We start from the raw sequence: 21,606 nt of genomic DNA, 5'->3' as shown, positions 1-21,606 counted from the left end.
GAATACAATATAGTATAGAGTGCATTAAATGTAAAGATACGGGGATAGGACGGCTATGCACGGTGCCAGACTCCGCTGATTCTGGCTCACCTCGGGAATTCCCCATCCTCGGAACCTTTGTTGGGTCGCAGACGAACCTTGGGGGAGGGAGCTCGATCGTAATCCTGCAGCCTCGAGATGCTGATATGACTCCCCCAATGCACCTTAGTGGCGAGAAATAGACTCCTCTGATTTCACTGCATACAATATTGTTCTCATTTTTGTCCTCAGAGATGCTGCTCTCGGAGGCATGTCATCATCTTCTATTTTAATCGCTAAGTCTTACTTTTAATCTTATTTATTTATCATTTTTGGATGAAATCAGTTCGCTTTTCTATAAACCATGTAACAAATTTAATTGTACCATTTTACGGGTAAATATAAATTTGTAGATCTTGCACTACAAGATCTTTACACGAGGGATGGAAGTTTTGGAATGTTACAAGGAATTACCGAGAGAAATGAAATGATTTATTTTTTGAATTATTTAAAAAGAATTAAGATGTGAATAATTTAAAAAAGAATTTGGTTAAGAATAAAACTGAAAATATCATAAAATGAAAAAATAATTCTCTATTGTAAAAGAATGAATTCCATTTTTTAGATTTAATTTTTTTCTAATAAATATAATATCACAAAATATTACAGAAATACATAGAGAACCAAAAGTTTTGTTCATTGTTGTTGTTAATATTAAAAAAATAATATTTTCTCAATGTTCATTTTGTATTTAAAAAAAATATTTTTTCTCATTTTTTCTTAAGCGTATACCTTATAAAAATAGAAAAATTCTTAAAATAGAAAAGAAGAGAAAGAGAACACAAAAGAAGAAAAGTATAAATATATTAAAAAGTATATATAAAACTATATATTGTGTTGATTTTTAATTTTTATTATTCTTGAAAATAACATTGTATCATAATAATACGAAAATATAATGAAAATACACAACACACTTTATATTATGTTGAATTTTCAATTTAAGTATCTTATAAAGTTACCTGATCTTTAATTTTAGTCATTTTGTTATTAAAATTGAATTGCTTATTGTGATAGTATCATTTGTTGGTAAGATACAAGATATTATCCAATTAAGGCAAATGGGACAACAAGGTATAAACAAAGTCAATAGTTAATATTTGTTGTCGACGAAAACATATTTTATCTTTGTTTACCCTAAAATGGATAACAATTGAATTTATACGCAATTTTAAAGATACGTGATATCACTTAGTATAAATTAAGAAGAATAAATTAATATTGAAATTGACGATAAAAGAATAAATGCACACCACACAAATTGAACAGCTTTGGCCCTCGAGTTTAGTCACCCTTGAAGCAAAAGATGTTTCAACTGACTTATGAACAGAGTAACAAGATAATAAAAGCTAGAAAATGACAGTATATTGCTTTGTATTACGTAAGAATGCTGTGTTTTACAAATGATCAGACCCCCTTTATATAATAGGGGAGCCCTACTCTTGATACAATTATATATGAGGTAAGAAATCTCATGATTAGCTAATTAATCGGCCTCCTCTTGATACGTGCAGGGATTTTCTCCGTGATCCTCGCCCGATTGCGGATATTTCGGCTTTCCGTTATCTGGCTCGGTAAGCTTCCCTCGATCTTGCTCGATCTCTATCTTGATCAGTCTCTTGGTCACGATCTCGGCAATCTAACTTTACACCATGGTTCGATATAACACGAGGTTGATCCTTGACCTATCAAGTCCTAGTCTCGATTAGTCATACAAAAGGACAAACCCGATTTTGATCGTATACCATCTTTATAATAATCTTATCTCATTTGCATACATCAAGGTAGATCGATGAGATTCTAAGAAAGACTATATTGTATGTCGTGATGTTAAATGTTCTGTACATCTGAATTTCATTAAGAAAAAAAGAAAGAAGGGAAAGCGAGATTAATGATATTTAGAGAGGAGCAATTAACTTTGAAAATATAATTATATCACAGAAACAATTGATCATGTTACTATTGCAGAATGGAATATCAAAATACAAGTATTACATTGTTTACTCAATCTTGATGATGACTTTTGATTTTTCGTGAATAATTTTATGCCACTTATATTGATAAGTAAAGATTAGATCTTTTTAATTAAAAATTACAACATACTAGCTGTTTAGACAAATTTTAACTAGTTTAATTATATAAACCCATCATTTGATTTGACTTGTTATACGCGATTCTAGCACTGCTAGTGCTTAGAACCATAGGCATTATTATTATTATTCGCATCTCCCCCGCATGCAATGCAAGGTGGCGACTCCAATCTCGTCCACAATATTCTACTCGCGAAACAACAAGAACCAAAATTCTACTATTCTAAAAAGTAATTGGGCTCATTTATATGTTGTTACCCTGATATAAATAAATCTAAATTGGTGGGCTAATAAGAAGAATGTATTGAATTAACATCAAAGATTGATGGAATTATCTTGATGCATGGATTCATCTTCTAACATCAAAGCGTTTGAGAACGATCTGGTTTAGACTCTGCTTAAAAGGTATTACTTTCATTTTGTTCCAACTTCTATAACGACTAAGGCAAAAGAAAATTACTATTAGAACAATTATTATTGTTTCATTCAAATTCTTATCTTTTGATATGTAGTATAATAATAATTTCATTTAATTGGGGTTGAAACCGCAGAAATAACGCAGAGTGGAGGCATTGGGTGGGCGGAGATGCAGGGTCAGGGGCACGCGCGGTCAGCGTCAGGGTCAAATGCGGTACGGCGGCCGCAGAATGCAAAGGCGGCGGCGCAGAGGCTGGCTCAGGTAATGGCGTATCAACAAGCCGATGACGACGATGAGGAAGACGAGCTGTATGAATACAACCCTGTGGCTTTGGCTCCCTCTACTGCTGCTATTGGCCTTGGTGGAAGGCCCAATCGAACTCGTACTCCTCTGGTAAATATATGTACTTTAAAAAACTTGCACATGCTCCTTTGGTGTTTTTAATAAAATTACCGAAAATAAGTAAGTAGCTTGAGTCTGGTCTCTTTTGTTGTGTGTTAGTCAGTCCGGACATCCATCGAACCACAGGCATCGACTACCCGTCCGGCATCACTAGGAATCCGGCCATCTGCATCTACTGACTCTTTAGGTCAAAAGGTACTCTTTACATAACACCATTAAAATACTTCCTCACTCTCAATTTGACACATTTACATTTTGTCATTAATGAGTATTTGTTATAGATCACAATTCCATAGTAGTTTTGGTACTATTACTTATCTTGCTTAGATAAACTCAGCGTCCAATCAAAGCCAAATAAATTGAGATAGCCAGTAATTTTTTAATGCAAGAATCAAGATTGAAGCTTTGATTTCTTTGTTCTCTCTCAGCCAGTTCGTGCATCCACAGAAGCAAATGCATCAGCTACACGTCCAGCATCAATCCGTACATCCATAGAACAACATGCACTGACTGCACGTCCAGCATCAGTATTAGGAATCAGACCATCTTCGTCTTCGGAGTCTTTAGATCAGCAGCCTATGTCAGCTCGTTCAACGACGCCTATTCGAACTTCTCTCCGATCAGGCTCCTCCTTAGAACATCAACAGCAACAGCATGTACATGTTCATCAACATTCTCATTCATCTATCCAAACCACTTCTTCTACTTCGGCAGCTGTCCCGAGTAAGCTAACTTTTCAATCTAAAAACACTTTGGAACAACCACCATCTGCTCGCGCACCTACTACACCTTTGGCTGGCAATCAATTATCGTCTCAATCCAGCATCCCGGAACAGCCTCTATCTGCTCGTGCTCTAGCAGCTAACCGCTCGGGTCACTTCGGTGGCAAGTCAGTTCCTGTTGTACCTTCTAATGTGCCTCTCTCGCTCAGGCCAGTTGGTTCTAATGCAGCTGCAATTGAGCCTCAACCTGAAGCTCGTAAAGATAAAAGGTAATCTTTGATTCTTTGAATCGGTAAATCGTAATTCTTTGAATTTTGCATTTCTTTGATTGGACCCATCTCAACATGTGTGCAGCCTCGAAACTAATAAGTTACTGTGAATATAGAGTTAAGCTAGTAAGCATGGTGAAGTCTCAAGTGTTTCTCCTTGTTCAAAAACAATTTTACTAGTTTGAATGCACAAATAACTACACAAGCATGTCGTATGAGGTTTTGATGCTCACTATTTTGACAAAATAGCTTTACCAGTTTTATTACAAATGTTGACATTTTAGTCATTTAATTACTACTCACTCTTCAGTTCTAGAACTTGAATTGAAGTTTGTTCCGAAATGTAAAACACTTGTCCGTCCATCCCACATTCTAGATGTTAGTTTTTGAAAAGGACCAAATGTAAATGCAAATGTTGACTGGGCGTACATTAAACAGTCTTGTGCATTGCTGAATGTGTTCTAATCTTTCATTTATTGGGTCGATGAGCAGGTTATCAGTAGATTTTGGTACTTTCAAGTATAAAGAACCTCCCACTCAGCCGTCTTCATCTGCTTTACAAGATGAGGTTAGTTCATTTACCAACCGTATCAATCATTCAACTACATGTCAAACCTTTTAAAAACCAGAAAGTTTATAGAGTTGAACTTCCTGAACAGAGAAGTTTTCTTTGATAAGTTACAATTGTTTTTTAGAATCTTGATTGAGTTCCCATGATCTCTAATTACAATATTGATGCTGATGATATTTGATCCAAAATGCAGGTTGACATGCTTCAAGAAGAGAATGAAAGTTTACTCGAAAAGGTAAGAACAACTTCCTTCTCAAAAGCAATCATTTGTACTTAGGCGCTGGGTAACACTAATATTTGCTAATAGAATTAGTTTATCATTTCAATCCATCATGCTCATGGGCAGTGGATCGTTATATATCCTTTCAGCTTCGACTTGCAGAAGAGCGTTGTGAAGAAGCTGAGGCAAGGGCTAGGCAGCTTGAGCAGCAGGTAAATCTTCAAGGACATATTTGTTACTTTTCTCGCATTAGTTAGTTTTTCTCCTTTGCTTTCAGACTGTATGTTGATGCTGCCAACATTGCAATACCACTGTTGGATGTTGCAAAGTGATGAAAGCTCATCATGGGGTCGAGCAGTGGTTCGAGTAATTCCACTGCTGAAAGTAAGAGATTCGCAGAAAAGTCGTGAGCCTTCACAATATTTGAGTTGCTTAACATATGTCTTGCTTTTAGGTTGCCAATCTTGGGGAAGGTGTGTCAATGGAGGCTCGTCTTTTAAGCAGGTAAGCTTCATAATCAAAGAACATTGACCTTCATTCTAAAATCATTTAGGCTAAATTCAATATGTGTTTATTTTTCCTTTGTACAGGAAACAAGCAGCTTTACAACAAAGGGAGGTATGTATGATACAGAGTTCGATACATTCTTCCTTATTTTATATTTTGTGACACACCTCAGTTGAATGTATAACTTCAAAGAGATAGTATAATTTTATGTACATAGTAATACATTAGTATAGTAGAAGAAAAACATATTATCCTTATTTTTATATTTAAGTAGAGTTAATCCGACAGGGAACGCCACATAACAATCGAAGTACAGTTTGAATCTTAAACTTGTTCGGAGTAAAGAAATGTATGATCTTTTAGTAGAAACTTTTCACATAAAGTAGGAAAGCGACAGTATGACATTATCATATTTATTTCTTTTATTCCCCTGGATGAAATTAAAGATGTGTACTTCACAGGCTGCTCTAAAAGTTGCAGCACAAACTTATGGTGGAAAAAGTGATGAGCTTGCAGCTCTTCGAACAGAAGCTGAGGTATTTTTAACCTTCATCCTTTATATTTGATTTCTTATTTCAGGAATAGTTCATTCTTTATATCTATGATTAAGGACTAAGAATTCCTATTTTTGTCTTCTGAGATATAAGTGCCACAAATTAAAACTTGAATATTATCCTTTCAGGAAGAAAAAGAACTTAAAAGTTTTGTGAATCTACCTCTTTAGCTTTGCAATCTTGATTTCACGATGAGTCGTTGGATGTGAGGCCTTTAGAATTGAAGTATTCTGATAGCTTATAAAAAGTCATAGAGAATAGTATAGAACATAATTACTGAAAATTCAAAAGTTTGGAGATAAAAAAAAGTAGAAAATGTTTAAAGCTTACTCCCTCCGTTTCAATTTATGTGAACTTCTTTCCTTTTTAGTCCATGCCCAAAAGAATGATCCCCTTCCATGTTTAGAAACAATTTACCTTTATGCAATAATTTATAGCCACACAAAATATATGTGCCTCATTTTACACCACAAGTTCAAAAGTCTTCTCTTTTTTCTTAAACTCCGTGCCCGGTCAAATAGATTCACATAAATTGAAACGGAGGGAGTATATCGTGGATATTATTTCAATACTTCATTTTTCCAAAGAATTCAAGGAAGACATTTGCATTTTTCTTTGGCAGTTTATAGTCGTGAAATGTCATTGTATTTTCTTACTTAGTAATGCTGGGACATAATTGAAATGCATGTAATTTACTGTTGGAAATTTGTTTGCAGATAACATTAAGTAAAGTTTTTTGGTTACGGAAATACACCTAGTTTAACAAGGTCATAGAGTAGACAAAGATTTTCGGTTATTATAATCATGATTTATTCCTATATTCTGTCCACCATGTCAAAGGAATTATACTCATCTATAATCATAATACTCTTATGAGCATGAATAATGAACTATTTCACATCTCTAATAGCATAAGCGTTTCTTTTCTTTCTTTTGCATAGTCCCTGCGAACTATGACTCGAAGAATGATACTGAGTCAAGAAGAGATGGTATGTATGTAATTATTTTGTGGCCTTTCTTTGTAACTTTTTTCCCTTTCCTTTTGCATACTTATGTAATTCACAGTTTCACACCTTAGGAAGAGGTTGTTCTCAAGAGGTGTTGGCTTGCACGCTATTGGAGTTTATGCGTCCACTATGGTATATTAAATTTCTTGTGCCAAGAAATTTTTCTGACTTGTGGTGCTTAATATATCTAGACAATTAGAATTATATTTGTGTTCTTAAAGTAAAACTGTGATCACTAAATTGCTTTATTTTATAAATGATTTCTAGATAAACGAGTTACTTTACTTTAAGCATTGAAGCATTGGGATTAAGACCTCAATGTTCCTTTAATATTGTACTTCTTTGGGACACCTTGACCACATTTATTGGCCTAAAAATAAATTTCTTCTATTATTTTTCACAATCATCTGCTTCTTTTTTTTTTTTTTTTTTTGCATTTAGGACCCCAGATTCTTCAACTTTGCCTTCTTCTCTGCTCCGCCTTCTATGCATAAAATTGAGAAGTCATTGTAGTTGAGTTTGCTTTTGGATATCACTTGAAAATGGACACTGGAAATTACATAAAACTGTAAACTATAAAATGATTGTTAAACACAATAAAGAAATGTAACTTTTATAAAAATTACATTCCCTAACTTGTTTGATATTTGCTCCTAGAGTTAGACTAACTAAACCTGGTGCTTACCGAGTGCGAATGACTTTCTTCTGAGAAGTAGAATTTGATATTCTCTCATCTCTTTCACTAAAATCTGAAGAATTCGGTGAATTATGACAATTCTAGTCTAGGAGAAGAATGGGAGAGAGAGATAAGAGAGACATGAGGGTCAAATATTTTGAGAGCAAACGAAACCGCTTCTTCTGTATTAGCTCAATCGGATATTTATGTACAAGGATTAGTTGACTAACTAACTACAACAAACTCTAGGTAATCACTAATTAAGCTACAACTAGTATCCACTCAGCTGTCATCCACCACTAGCTCAGCTCCAGTTTGCCTTGCCACGTTCTAAGCTTCACTTACCCGATGTAGCTCTATCATACAGTGTATCCAAAAATATCTTTGTACTCTCTTAGATTTATTCATCTTTGATTTCTCCTTTACCTTCTGTACACTTTTCTAGAACCTATTAAAACACTTTCTGTGCTGTATAACAATCGTGATGTGATCCCAATTGTTTCATCCTATTTTCTGTAAACTATCCCAAATAAGTACTTTCCAAATAATTGTGAGAGTTACAATGAATCTCTAATTGTCTTTTCCCTTTTAGCTTATTGGCAAAATTGTCAAACAAGATATATTTAATCTTTTTCTTTTTTTGTGAGATATTTTTTTAAAGTGCATTTTATTGGGAGTAGTAAAGAAAGTTAAGAAGAATCATTACAAACAGGAACTAATCTGGGAGATGTAGTTCCAACCAAGTCTTCGCGATAATGAAATAATGCAGATAAAGGAGGAGTATTCCAGTAGGAAGGCTCTAAGCCTTTGTTAGAAAAGTTTGATGTCGAGTGAATGTCCAGTAATGTTCTCAAAATGTTGGCTTTCTATAGAATATGCCAAAGTGACATGTCTTGGTCAATAATGTTATTTATCTAGTTTTCTTCAAGCATTTTAGACAAAGTAACAATCAATAGAGTATACCTTACATCCTTTTCGTATTTCCTATATTTCTTATATTGTTGTTATTTTGTTATTTTATGTTATGTATTTTATGTTATTTACTATGAGTCTATTGATAGTACTAATATATTGTCTGTTGTTGCTCTCTTGAGCCGAGGGTCTCCTGGAAACAACCTCTCTGCCCCTCGGGGTAGGGTAAGGTCTGCGTACATATTACCCTCCCCAGACCTCACTTGTGGGATTATACTGGGATGTTGTTGTTGTAACAATCAATAGAGTAGGGAACCCTTAATAAGTTAGATTTCCAATATAAGCATTAGTCAATATGTAAGAAGATCAATATTAGCACAAATATAAACTTATCTGAAAATAAAAGAGAAAATCTCAAATCCACTCAAATTTATGTTCTTCTACTCCGTAAAATCTGCCATACCCTTTAGGAGGTCCATCACATGAAACCTTTTTTATTTTTCTTTGAAATGTACAAGATATGACAAAAATGTTACTACATGTCTTCGAAAAGAAGTAGCGTATGGATAGTTGAATCCTAAGCAGAAATTAGTGCACAATTTGTATGGGGGAGGGTGGAGGGGATACAGTGAAATTATAATCTGCTCAGTATCAGTGCCTAAGTAATTTAGGAATGATGGAAAATCAAAAAGTTGTGATTTATGCGAAGGCTTTTCCAGACATTTAAAGTAAAATTATCATTTCATTCCTTTCCCTTTAATGGATTGTACGAAGTACACCAAACCTAATTCAAGGGTGATTGGCAAATCTGATCTGAAGTAATGTGTTGCCACGAATCGGCTGAAAGGGTTTCAATAGGCCAGGAAACCATTTCCCCTACTGCTGATATAGTTTAAGTGAGATCAGTCAGAGTTGTTAAACAGTTCACATCTATTCACGCCCCGGTACCAATTTAATCTTCCAAGTTAAATTCTACATTTCTTTTTTCCCTGGACTTAGGTGTAGAAAAATTAGTTTTTGTCTTTGTTCCCATTTGGATTATTCGCGTAAAGTTAAACATCATGCAGGTATTCACACAGACGTAGCTGGAGCAAAACAAGAATACTGGTCATCCCTTGCCCCTTTACCTTTGGAAGTTGTGTTGGAGGCAGGGCAAAAAGCTAAAGATGAGAACTCATTACGTGAGATTTTCACAGAAGTTAATGTTTATTTCTTGCAACCTAAACCATTTAAAGCCTGTTTTGTTTAACTTTTTATTTAAAATAATTTTTTTTGTAGTTTACAATGATCCAGAGGAAAGGGAAGCACTTCCGCATGATCTGAGTGAACTTTCAGGAGACGGGAATGTTGAAAGTATGCTACTAGTGGATAAAGGTCTTCGGGAACTGACATCACTAAAGGTCTTTTACAAATTCTTTTCTTTCGTAAACTTTTTCTTTGGATTTTGGTTTATGCAATTTCAGAACTTTTTTATATTGCACAACATATCATTTTTGTGGAGTAGTTTTTAGACTCTTAAGATATTCAAAGTGATCTAGGACCTTTGACATGGAGACAAACATTAACAATGTATTTTAAACTTTTTTAGGACTTTTTATGGGAGAATGCACGGGAGAAAAATCTATTATTGATATTCTATTAAGCCGTTTACAATAACATACATATTCTACTCTTATTCCATGTGGGACTAGGGATATTTACATAACTATCTAACACTCCCCCTCAAGCCGGTGCATACAAATCATATGTACCCCCGATACGATGTGCGACATCCTCGTCGATCTCTCTATTCCCTTGTATAACTGACCCAAGGTATTTGAGACTATCTCTCCTAGGAATGACTTGTGAATCCAACCTCACATCCCTGTCCACTTCCTGATCCGCACGACTGAACTTGCACTCTAAGTATTTTGTCTTGGTCCTGCTCAACTTGAAACTTTTAGAATCTAGGGTTGGCCTCCAAACATCCAGCCTTGCGTTAACACTGCCTCGCGTTAACATTGCCTCGCATCTCATCAATTATAACAATGTCATATGTGAATAACATGTACCATGACACCTCCCCTTGAATGTGGCGCGTCAACACGTCCATAGCCAGTGCAAATAAAAGTCCGTTGAGAGTTGCCCTATCGCAACTGGGAAATGGTCTAACTCCCCTCCCACGGACCTCACTCGGGTCGTAGCTCCATCATACATATCCTTAATCACCCTAATGTATGCATCAGGAACGCCTCAAGACTCCAAGCATCTCCATATCACCTCTCTAGGTACTTTATCGTAGACCTTCTCAAGGTCGATGAACACCATATGTAGATCCGTCTTCCTATCCCTATATTGCTCCATCAATCTCCTAACAATTTGAATGGCTTCTATAGTCGAACGCCCCAGCATAAATCCGAACTGGTTCTTGAGATAGATACACTCCTCACACGCAACTCTATCATTCTCTCCCAGACTTTCATAATGTAGCTTAGCAGCTTGATACCCCGATAGTTGTTGCAATTCTGGATATCACCCTTATTTTTGTACAAAGGGATCATCGTACTATATTCATCGGGCATATTCTTCGTCCTGAAAATGGCAATAAATAACCTACTAAGCCACTCCAAGCTCGCCCTGCGCGCGCTCTTCCAGAACTCCACCGGGATTTTGTCTCGCCCGGTCGCTCTTCCCCTGCGCATCTTACACATAACCCCTCTGACCTCCTTAACTCTTATACGCCTACAATACCCGAAGTCTTTACGACTCTCGGAGTGTTCCAATTCACCCAGGACAATGCTCTTGCCCCCCTCATCATTCAAGAGTTAATGAAAGTAGGTATGCCATCTCCGGCGAATAAGTGCATCATCCAACAATACTTTGCCATCCTCATCTTTAATGCACTTCTGGGTCAGGTCATGGGCCTTCCTTTCTTTTAGCTTAGCTAGTTTGTACAACTTCTTATCCCTGTCTTGCCCCCCAAGTTCAGCATATAATCGTCCAAACGCTGCAGTCTTAGTTGCCGTAACCGCTAACTTCGCCTTCGTGTTTGCCACCTATACAACTCCCTATTCTTCATCATCACCTCCTCGCCAATGCTCTCCAGTAGCTTAAAATATGCCCGTTTTCTTGGGTTCCACTTTTCTTTGGACCTCGTCATTTCACTACCAGTCCCATTTGTGACCACCCGAATAGCCCCTCGAGACCCCTAATACCCAGCTAGCAGCTTCCCTAATGCTATTCGCAATCGTGGTCCACATACCACTTGCATCCCCAGTGCTCCTTCAAGCCCCCCGTTGCCAGCAACTTGTCTCCCAACTCCTGAGTTTTGTCCTTAGTCAAGGCTCCCCACTTGATCTTCGGTTGACCAGACACAACCCTCTTTCTCCTCCTCCTCGTGATCTTAAGGTCCATGACCAAGAGCTTACGTTGGGTTGGGTTGTGAGATTCTCACTCGGGATGATCTTGCAATCCATGCAAAGGCTTATATCGGACTTCTGGACGAGCAGATAATCGATCTTGGTCATGAGCCACTTTTAGAAAACTTGAGTTGGCTATCACCAAATCAAAAGCTCTGGCAAAATCCAGTAGTGATGTTCCTTCTCCGTTTCTAACTCCAAAACCAAAGACGCCATGCACATCATCATAACTCCCCGACTTCGCCCCAATGTGGCCATTGAAATCACCTCCAATGGAATTGTTCCAATGAGAGGAGTGGAGCAATTCCAGCAAAGCTTTGATGTTTTGTCATACCGAAGCAATTATGGTGAGGATCAAGGAAGTGGACAATAGACTTTTATCAAAAGGTGCTACCAAACTAGACTAATCCCTTGCAATTACACTACGACAATCGAAGAGAATATCATTTTCATTTGCTTGCTAACTCCATCCAGTTCCCTTTGTTGTATATCTGCGTTGAGCCTTTACCCTGGGGGGAGGAAAATCTGAAGAGTTATCCAAGTGTGTGCGGGGAATAAATATGGCCAGAATTGGATGTGGGTCTTTGAGCCCAAACTTCACACTCAGCATATCCTGAGAGTCACATCGCTTAGTTTTACTAGACCCTTTAGTCCACTTGAGTAATAGTATATTGCCTTTGCAAAATGCAAACTTTTCTTCAACATTAACCTCTGAAATCATCAAATATTTTTGTTTTACTTGAAGTCAAGCAAGCCAGATAAGTGTTCTTTGTTGATATAGAACCTGATACACTATTCATTAAAAAATCCCTAAAAACTGTATCACCATGATATTCAACTGAACTTTGTTTTAAGAATATTTATCTTCAGCATCTCTGATAAATGCTCTTCCTTTCTCTAAAAAGCGAAGAAAATGATAGCACAACTGTTGTTCTTCTTTTGCCATATTAGACTGATTTTCTGTAACAGTGGCCAACATAATTCAGGACCAGTGTTGGTAGCTTTTCTTTTCTTTTTGTGTTCTGTCTTCTTCTTTTTTCTTATTTGTTTCGGGGCAAGAAATCCATGAAATTGTTGGAGAAAGGCCATCAGACAATAGTTGTACAGGACCAAAGATAGTAGATTAATACCAAAGTACTCCCTCCGTTTCACTTTTGTTTGTCATAGCTTGACTTTGCACAAAGTTTAATAAATTAAGGAAGACCTTTGAAACTTGTGATCTTAAAGATGCCATAACATTCGTGTGGCTATAGAATTGAAACTTGAGGTTTTAAACATTTCATAGCATTTGTGTGCTATAAAAGATTCTCATTAAGGAAATATTGTATATAGTCATTCTTTTTGGAACGGACTAATAAGGATACTGTGCCAAACAAAGCGGAACAGAGGGAGTAATAATTTCAAATTTTTTTTATAATAAATTATAACCTCATTTTTCTTGTCGTGTAACCTTAAACGTAAGATGCTAAAGCTTCATGTCTTGTTACTGAACAGTGAACGCTGAACACAAAGGTTGATGACAAATCAGTTATAATATCAATGGTCTGGAACTGCTATTCACATGCTTAAAAATGGAAATAAAAGTTGTAATATGTGTTAGAATTTGATGAAATCTCGTGTAATTGATTTCATTTTCTGTGAATTTGATGAAATCTCTTGTATAATTGATTTAGTTTTCTGTTTCATCCTCTTTTTCCCCTTTTAAAGGTAGAAGGAGCAGTAGCCCTAGCAATGGCCCAACAAAGGCGCCTAACTGCACTCAGAGCTACAGGTAACAGAGTTGATATTCATATTTAACTGTATGACGTATCTACCTTTATCGCATGTTAACTATATTCTTGGGATTCATTCACCACATATATGTCAGGTATATGTTGAATTTTTTCTTGTTTATCCTAACTGGTTTGAGATTCTGCCTTTGCTGTAGTTTTCACAATTGTGGATGATCGAAAAGTTGAGCCTTAGTTTGTGGAGTTGTACGGACTTCTATCATATCTCCTTCTCTTTTGGTTATAGGAATTTGCCTCAATGTGTACAATGCTGCATCTCGGATTGGGTTAACTTTTTGAGAGATATATGCATTTGTTGTAGGGTTAAGGCTTGGAGCTACTGAACTTTTTCAGTCTCCATGCTGATCATAGTAAACCGTCTCAAATCTTGACTGATAGATATAATGACCTGCCGTTACATATGTTATGGCTGCAGATGACATGAGGCTACCAATGGAAGGCCAGAGCTTTTCAGAAGCATTTGGTGAGTTTATTCAAGTTACTGTCATTTGGTCGGTCAATTAGCTTACTTTGAACCCTTTGCACAATTGAATCATTTCTCTTTCTTCTTTTTCTCGTTTCAACAGAATAAACACTACTTGCTTTTGATAAATCATTTTTAATTGCATGACATTCTTCCTTCTATACATATAACATTGGAAAATCTTAACTATTCAAGTTGCATTGTGTAACAATAAGTGCATGGCTCAACCCAGAAAGGTATGAATGGGTTTTCTTCACCATGGCATAAGATTAAGCTTTCTCAAAAATCACCACCAGAGTTCTTGTCAAGGATCTAATTTTCACTGCTGTTGACTTAATATGAGGTGGCTTAACCTATTTCCTCGCTGTTATTGAGATATCCTATATTCAATGCCAAATTGAGAGCCTTTCGTTCGGAAAGTGAATTAATTCTAGTTTAACAAACCATGTGATTCGAGTACTTCTGATACACCACTAAGCAATAATCTAATGTCGAGTTTTTAGTTCAGGTTTAGCCATTCCATTCATTGTATCTTCAATTTTGCCTATATTTTCAAAAGGATAGGTTAGTAGATATTAGCATTAGAACTTTCTTTGCTACCTCGTATTACTAATATTATATCTGTATCACAGAATTGAGTCCGGAGGAGACAGAAGATGTGCAGTTTAAGCAGGTATTTGACTCTTTAATGAATTCTTCACATTGACTTTCCCTCTTTTTTCCACCTTCCGTCTTCCCTTGAAGCTATTACTCAATTGCTGGTTAGCAAACCTTTGAATAACTAAAACTGCGTAATTGTTGCTCATTAATTTTGAATTGTGCACAACTTTTTTGACAAAATATTTAAAAAATAAAAATAACTAGCATATAATTAAAGATTGTTTTTGTTTTCTTTATCTGTGATAGAATCCGGGTGACAATTTTGTCTCTGTAAGAAAACCAACGACTATATAGCTAAACGATCCATTTCAAAATAGATACTACTATTTTCATAAAAAAAAAAAAAAACCTATTCTGTAAGAATTATAGTGGGGGCTCTCTAACCTTACAAGTTACAATTGAATAAGAGGTCTCAATTGCCCCCCTCTCTTTTCTCTTGTTAATCATTTATGAGTTTGTTGTCCTTGTTATTGGAAAATAGTGGCAATGTTTCTGTTGGGATAAAAAATAATAATCCCGCCCAGGAATAATATTCACGACAAATAATAATAATACAAGAGAGTAACAACGACACCAACTCTTTTAATGGGGTAAAATACAATACCCGAACGGAGCAATATAACCACTATAATATTACAACTTGGTAGTGTTAAGAGACTACTACAATTTTGAAAGAAATAACACTCTTTATTTAAAGACACCTCACTATAATATTACTACCACTCATTATTTAACTCACAGATAACAATATGTGGATTACTCTCACTGCTTTGCTTTCTGCTTAGCTTCTCTTGTTTTTTTTGGTGTATTTTAAATGAAGAATGGATGGCTCTATTTATAGTAAGAGTTTCCATCCAACTACTACAAAGAAGATGGATTTAGTCATATAATTTTTCAACAAAGCTAGGCACCTCCTATCCCATTTTTCTTCTTTTCATTTTTCTTCAAAATGAGCCCCACAAATCTCTCCCTTAATTTTGATTTTTCTTCGTTAGTCCAAGTCTTGTTCTCAATCTCTGAAAATCTTTAAACTTGAGAGGCTTTGTAAAAATGTCTGCGACTTGATCATGAGATTTCACATATTTGAGCTCGACTTCTTTCTTGGCAATGCACTCTCTGATGAAGAGATACCTTGTATCTATATGCTTGCTTCGATCGTGATACACCGGATTCTTGGCAAGTGCCTGTGTAGATTCGTTATCAATACAAATCTTTGTAGCTTCAATTTGTGGCAAATTGAACCCCTTCAATAATCTTCGTAGCCAAATAGCATGACAGGTACATGATATTGCTGCTACATATTCGGCTTCACAAGTCGAGAGAGTAACTATAGACTGTTTCTTTGAACTCCAAGAAATAACAGAATCACCCAAGAAAAATACAAAACCAGTTGTACTTTTTCTATCACCAATATCTCCCGCATAATCACTATCACAATATCCCATAAGGTTAAAATCATTAGAAGAAGAATAAAATAACCCAAAGTTAATCGTACCTTTTAAGTAACGAAAAATTCTTCTAGTGACTTTCAAATGAGTGGAGGTAGGAGCTTCCATGAAGCGACTTACTACTCCAACTGCAAAGAGTATATCTGGCCTGGTATAAGTCAAGTACCTCAAACTTCCCACAAGACTTTTGAAAAATGTGGGTTCCACCTTTTCTCCTTATCAAACTTGGACAATTTTGTCCCACTTTCCATCGGTGTGTTCACGGGGTTACAATCGAGCATGTTGAACTTCTTCAATATCTCTTTTGTATAGTTTCCTTGAGAGATAAAAATTTCATCGCTCCACTTCTAAACCAAGTAGTATGACATGAGCCCTACGTCTGTCATATCGAACTCACGAGCCATATCTTTCTTAAAAGCTTCAAACAAACTTAGGTTATTACCCGTGAAAATAAGATCATCAACATAAAGACAAACAAGTAAGATATCTCCATTAGTATGAACTTTAGGGTAAAGAGCATATTCATGGAGACAACGAGTAAATTCGCTGTCTTAAAAATATTTGTCGATGCAATTATTCCATGCTCGTGGGGCTTGCTTTAATCCATATAAAGCTTTCTTCAACCGCAACATTTTATCTTCATGGTCAAACTGAGCCATATCTTTCTTAAAAGCTTCAAACAAACTTACGTTATTACTCGTGAAAATAAGATCATCAACATAAAGACAAACAAGTAAGATATCTCCATTAGTATGAACTTTAAGGTAAAGAGCATATTCATGGAGACAACGAGTAAATCCGCTGTCTTAAAAATATTTGTCGATGCAATTATTCCATGCTCGTGGGGCTTGCTTTAATCCATATAAAGCTTTCTTCAACCGCAACACTTTATCTTCATGGTTTTTGACCATGAAACCCAATGATTGTTCAACATAGACTTCTTCAAAATAGCCATTCAAAAAGGCTGACTTGACATCTAGTTGATGAATCTTCCACTTCATTTGCGCCACCGAAGAGATCAACAAACGAATAGTCTCCATGCGGGCAACAGGTGCATAGACTTCTTCATAGTCAATGCCTTGCCTTTGCTTGTAACCTTTAGCCACAAGTCGTGCCTTGTATTTCTCCACATATCCATCATCATTCTTCTTTGTCTTGTATACCCATTTAACTCCAATTGCTCGATGACCATTGGGAAGAGTTGTTAACTCCCAAGTATTGTTCTTCTCTATTGACTCAATCTCCTCCTTCATGGCTTGTCTCCACCTGTTATCTGTAACAGCTTTATCAAAGTTCATTGTTTCACTGTCAGCAAAGAGACAATATAAAGAATCAAAATTAGTAACTTCCTCTGTGTCCTCATAGAGCTCTTGAATACTCCTCGTCCTTTACAGCTGTTCATTTGAACTTTCTTGAGAAGAGGGAGATGCAACATTGGTTGGAGAAGGAGGTGGAGTTGTATCTTGCACAGGTTCCACGATTTCTAGTTCTTCTTCATCACCAATGTATGGAAGAAAATCATATGAAGTATCTTCCTGAGCTTTCCAGTTCCATGCCAATTCTTCATCAAATTCAACATTGCGACTTACCACCACCTTGCCGTTGCTTGGGTTGTATAGCTTGTAGCCTTTTGAACTCGTATCATATCCAACAAACACATGCTTGACACTTCGATCGTCAAGCTTCGCTCTCCCTTGTTGTGGCACATGAGCATAGGCTATGCTCCCAAAAATTCTCAAGTGCTTGACACTTGGCTTTCTTCCACTCCATGCTTCTTGAGGGGTTTGATCTTTAACATTCCTTGTTGGAGACCTGTTGTTCAAATAAACTGCACAAGAAACAGCTTCGGCCCAAAATTCCTTGGGCATACTTTTAGCTTTCAACATACATCTAGCCATATTAAGAATTGTTCGATTCTTTCTCTCTGCAACACTATTTTGTTGAGGTGAATAAGGTACCGTTAGAGGGCGACGAATTCCATGTAGTTGACAGAAGTCATTAAATTCGTTTGAAGTGATTTCGCCTCCTCTATCGGACCTTAGAGCTTTAATTTCAGAGCCACTTTTTTTCTCCACAAGTACTTTGAAAATTTTAAAAGCAGCAAAAGCTTCAGATTTTTGGTTCAAGAAATAAGCCCAAGTCTTTCTAATAAAGTCATCAATGAAAAGCAGAAAGTATTTACTTTTACCAAAAGAAGGTGGATTGATTGGTCCAAACACATTAGTGTGGACAAGCTGGAGCGGCTTGGTTGATCTTGACATAGCCTCCTTTAGAAAACTCCTCCTTGCATATTTCCCAAGAAGACAAGCTTCACACAATTGATTTGGATGGTTGATTGATGGTATGCCTTGTACCATGTTTTTTTCTCCCATTGATTTGAGCGCTTCAAAATTCAAGTGCCTAAATCGCATGTGCCAACACCATGATTCATCTTGCACATTAGCCTTCAAACACTTTGCATCAATTGTCTTAAGATTCAGAGAGAATAACCTATTCTTAGCCATATGCACTTTAACAATTAGAATTCCACTTGAATCTCTAAGCCAAAGATGCATGTTTTTCATGTGAATGTCATATTTCTTTTCAAGAAGTTGGCCTAAACTTAAAAATTACTTTTTAATTTTGGCACATAATAAACATCTTGAATTAACTTGTGACTACCATCTTTACAGGAGATCAGAATCGTACCTATCCTTCGATTTTAATCTTTGAGGTATCTCCAAAGGACACATTACCTCATCGTTTTATTGATCTCCACAAACTTCTCTTTGCATTCATACATATGATTGCTTGCTCCATTGTCCAAATACCACGAGCTGCAATCATCCCTGTCTTCTTCCTTGAGTGCCATCAACAACATTGACTCAACTTCTTCTTTCTTGTCGTCAACAAGGTTAGCTTTTTCTTCAACATTGCTACGACATTCCCAAGATAATAGCCAAATTTATGACAATTATAACACTCATTTTTTGTTTTGTCATACCTTTGTCCATTATTTTTTTGGTAATCCACGTCCTCTTCCTCCTCTTTGTCCACGACCACGACCTCTGAATGTTTGGTGGATTTTAACTTCATTGTTGAAGTTGTTACCATTACTTCTTCCTCTTTCATGACCGCCTCGGCCTCGGCCTCGTCCCTTTCCTCGATAGCTCTTTTTACCTCCTTAATCCTTGAAGGATGCCTGAGTTTTAAGAATTTGCTCCAATGGCACTTCTTGTCTCCTTTTGATCTTTTCTTCGTGGGCCTGTAAAGAACCTTCCAATTGTTCCACCGTCATAGAGTCTAAATCTTTTGACTCTTCAATAGCACACACCACAAAGTCAAATTTAGGTGTTAAAGTGCGAAGGATCTTTTCTACCACACGGACATCTTCTATGTCCTCCCCGTATCTTCTTAGTTGATTTACAACAACCTTCACTTTTGAAAAATAATCCGCGATGCATTCAGATTCTTTCATTTTTAAAACTTCAAAATCAGCCCTTAGAGTTTGAAGTTTTACCTTTTTTACTTTGTCAACTTCTTGAAGAGAATTTTGTAAAATCCCCCAAGCTTCCTTTGAGGTGGTAGCATTTGCCACCTTCTCAGACATGACATCATCCAAACATTGGTGGATGAGCGTGAGGGCTTGTTGATCCTTCTTCCTTGTCTTTGCCAAGACCTTTTTTTCGTTTTGAGGCAGAGCTTCCTCATTATCGGGTTTTGCATATCCTCTATCTACGATTTCCCACACATCCTGAGAGCCAAGAATGGCTTTCATACGTAGACACTATTTCTCATAATTATCTTTTGTAAGACGGGGTACTGAAAAGATAGCGGACCATTATTTGCCATGACTCTAATACCACGTTGTTGGGATAAAAAATAATAATCCCGCCCAGGAATAATATCCACGGCAAATAATAATAACACAAGAGAGTAACAACGACACCAACTTTTTTAATGGGGTAAAATACAATACCCGAACGGAGCAATATAACCACTATAATATTACAATTTGGTAGTGTCAAGAGACTACTACAATTTTTAAAGAAATAACACTCTTTATTTAAAGACACCTCACTATAATATTACTACCACTCACTATTTATCTCACAGATAACAATCTATGGATTACTCTCACTGCTTTGCTTTCTGCTTAGCTTCTCTCGTTCTTTTTTTTTTTGGTGTATTTTAAATGAAGAACGGATGTCTCTATTTATATTAAGAGTTTCCATCCAACTACTATAAAGAAGATGGATTTAGTCATATAATTTTTCAACAAAGTTAGGCACCTCCTATCCCATTTTTCTTCTTCATTTTTCTTCAAAATGAGCCCCACAGTTTCAAGTCATATCTATCATTTTAATAGATGTTATACACTTGTTTTGATATTATTGTTTCAGGCGTGGCTCACATACTTGTGGAGAAGAGCCAAAAATCATGGAGTGGAACCAGATATTGCAGAGGAGAGATTACAGTTTTGGATTAACCAAGGTGGTCAACCTCTCACTTCACATGATGCTGTTCATGGTAAGAGATTCTCCCTCTCCGAATAATGAATATAGGAGAATAATGAATATACATATTAATTAGTCTGTTTAGAGTTAAACATATTATTTAGTCTGTTTGGTCAGATGACAAAATATATCCACTTCTAACGCAAATAACTTAATCAAGTTTTTCTTTCACTTTGCAGTCGAGCGTGGCCTCATAGAGCTCAAGAAATTGGGGATTGAAACCCAATTATGGAAAGAATCTCGCCGATCCATAGATCCTGAAAACACCCAAAAAATGCAAAAGGAAAATGATTTTTGACAATGACTTGTTTCTCTCAATAATTTTTTATTCATTTGGTGAATACCATTATTTGCTGCACATATCTTAGTGTGGATCCTCAAGTCCTATTTGTCGTTATATGTGGATAAGGCTTAAGCTGTTTTGATGTGTTTCCACTAAAAGAGACAGCCAGAATATGCAATCGACAACTGAAGACCCATCAAGCTATGCGTGGTGGTAAAGGCTTCCTCACCCATAATCAATGGGAGGGAGCGGTAACACCATCCATAGTAGAATATATCTCGAATACCAGATGGTTAAAAAATAATAAGTGAAGATATTCACCTTGACCGATTGCTAAAAAAATTCGCCATGAGATTTCTCTTTTGTCTCGTCGAAAAATCTGGAGTATCATAACATATAGTATTAATTAATTTTTTCTACTTTTCGACCCTTTCTGATATATGGTATTTTACATTTTGACAATCTTGTCTGTATTATAATCTTGTGTAATATTCAAACATAACTTAATACTCGCGACAATTGAAAATTTTATTTTCTAAAATTAACTTTTTGTACTGTAGAACTTAGATATTGAAAAGACTATATCGATGGATGTAATCATAGCAACATTTTTTTAATCTAATTTGTAAACATGTTATTGAA

General features: G+C 36.2%; 1 protein-coding gene across 1 annotated transcript; it reads left to right on the top strand.

Annotated features, from left to right (window-relative positions):
* Positions 1–2,281: 2,281 nt before the first annotated feature.
* Positions 2,282–21,103, top strand: LOC107789635 (coiled-coil domain-containing protein SCD2-like). The gene is made up of 19 exons (XM_016611491.2): positions 2,282–2,573; positions 2,720–2,979; positions 3,088–3,183; positions 3,417–3,979; positions 4,472–4,547; positions 4,744–4,785; positions 4,920–4,982; positions 5,225–5,274; positions 5,361–5,388; positions 5,739–5,813; positions 6,773–6,820; positions 6,910–6,970; positions 9,494–9,607; positions 9,705–9,826; positions 13,532–13,595; positions 14,030–14,077; positions 14,710–14,750; positions 20,568–20,694; positions 20,861–21,103. Exons 2-19 carry the CDS (start codon positions 2,755–2,757, stop codon positions 20,977–20,979), a joined length of 1,962 nt encoding a protein of 653 aa, XP_016466977.1. The 5' UTR covers positions 2,282–2,573; positions 2,720–2,754; the 3' UTR covers positions 20,980–21,103.
* The last annotated feature ends 503 nt before the right edge of the window (positions 21,104–21,606 follow it).

The sequence above is a fragment of the Nicotiana tabacum genome, chromosome 20 (genome assembly GCF_000715075.1).
Source record: "Nicotiana tabacum cultivar K326 chromosome 20, ASM71507v2, whole genome shotgun sequence".
NCBI classification, from domain to species: domain Eukaryota; kingdom Viridiplantae; phylum Streptophyta; class Magnoliopsida; order Solanales; family Solanaceae; genus Nicotiana; species Nicotiana tabacum.
Note: the sequence above shows the minus strand (reverse complement) of the source record. Positions and strands in the feature narration are given on the sequence as shown.

What these genes read in the sequence shown, in the direction of transcription:
- LOC107789635 (XM_016611491.2), top strand. Translation starts at nt 2,755, where the DNA reads ATGCAGGGTCAGGGGCACGCGCGGTCAGCGTCAGGGTCAAATGCGGTA. An exon ending in CATCTGCTTTACAAGATGAG is followed by an intron (nt 4,548 to 4,743) that starts GTTAGTTCATTT and finishes TCCAAAATGCAG; the next exon opens with GTTGACATGCTTCAAGAAGA. An exon ending in GGGAACTGACATCACTAAAG is followed by an intron (nt 9,827 to 13,531) that starts GTCTTTTACAAA and finishes CCCCTTTTAAAG; the next exon opens with GTAGAAGGAGCAGTAGCCCT.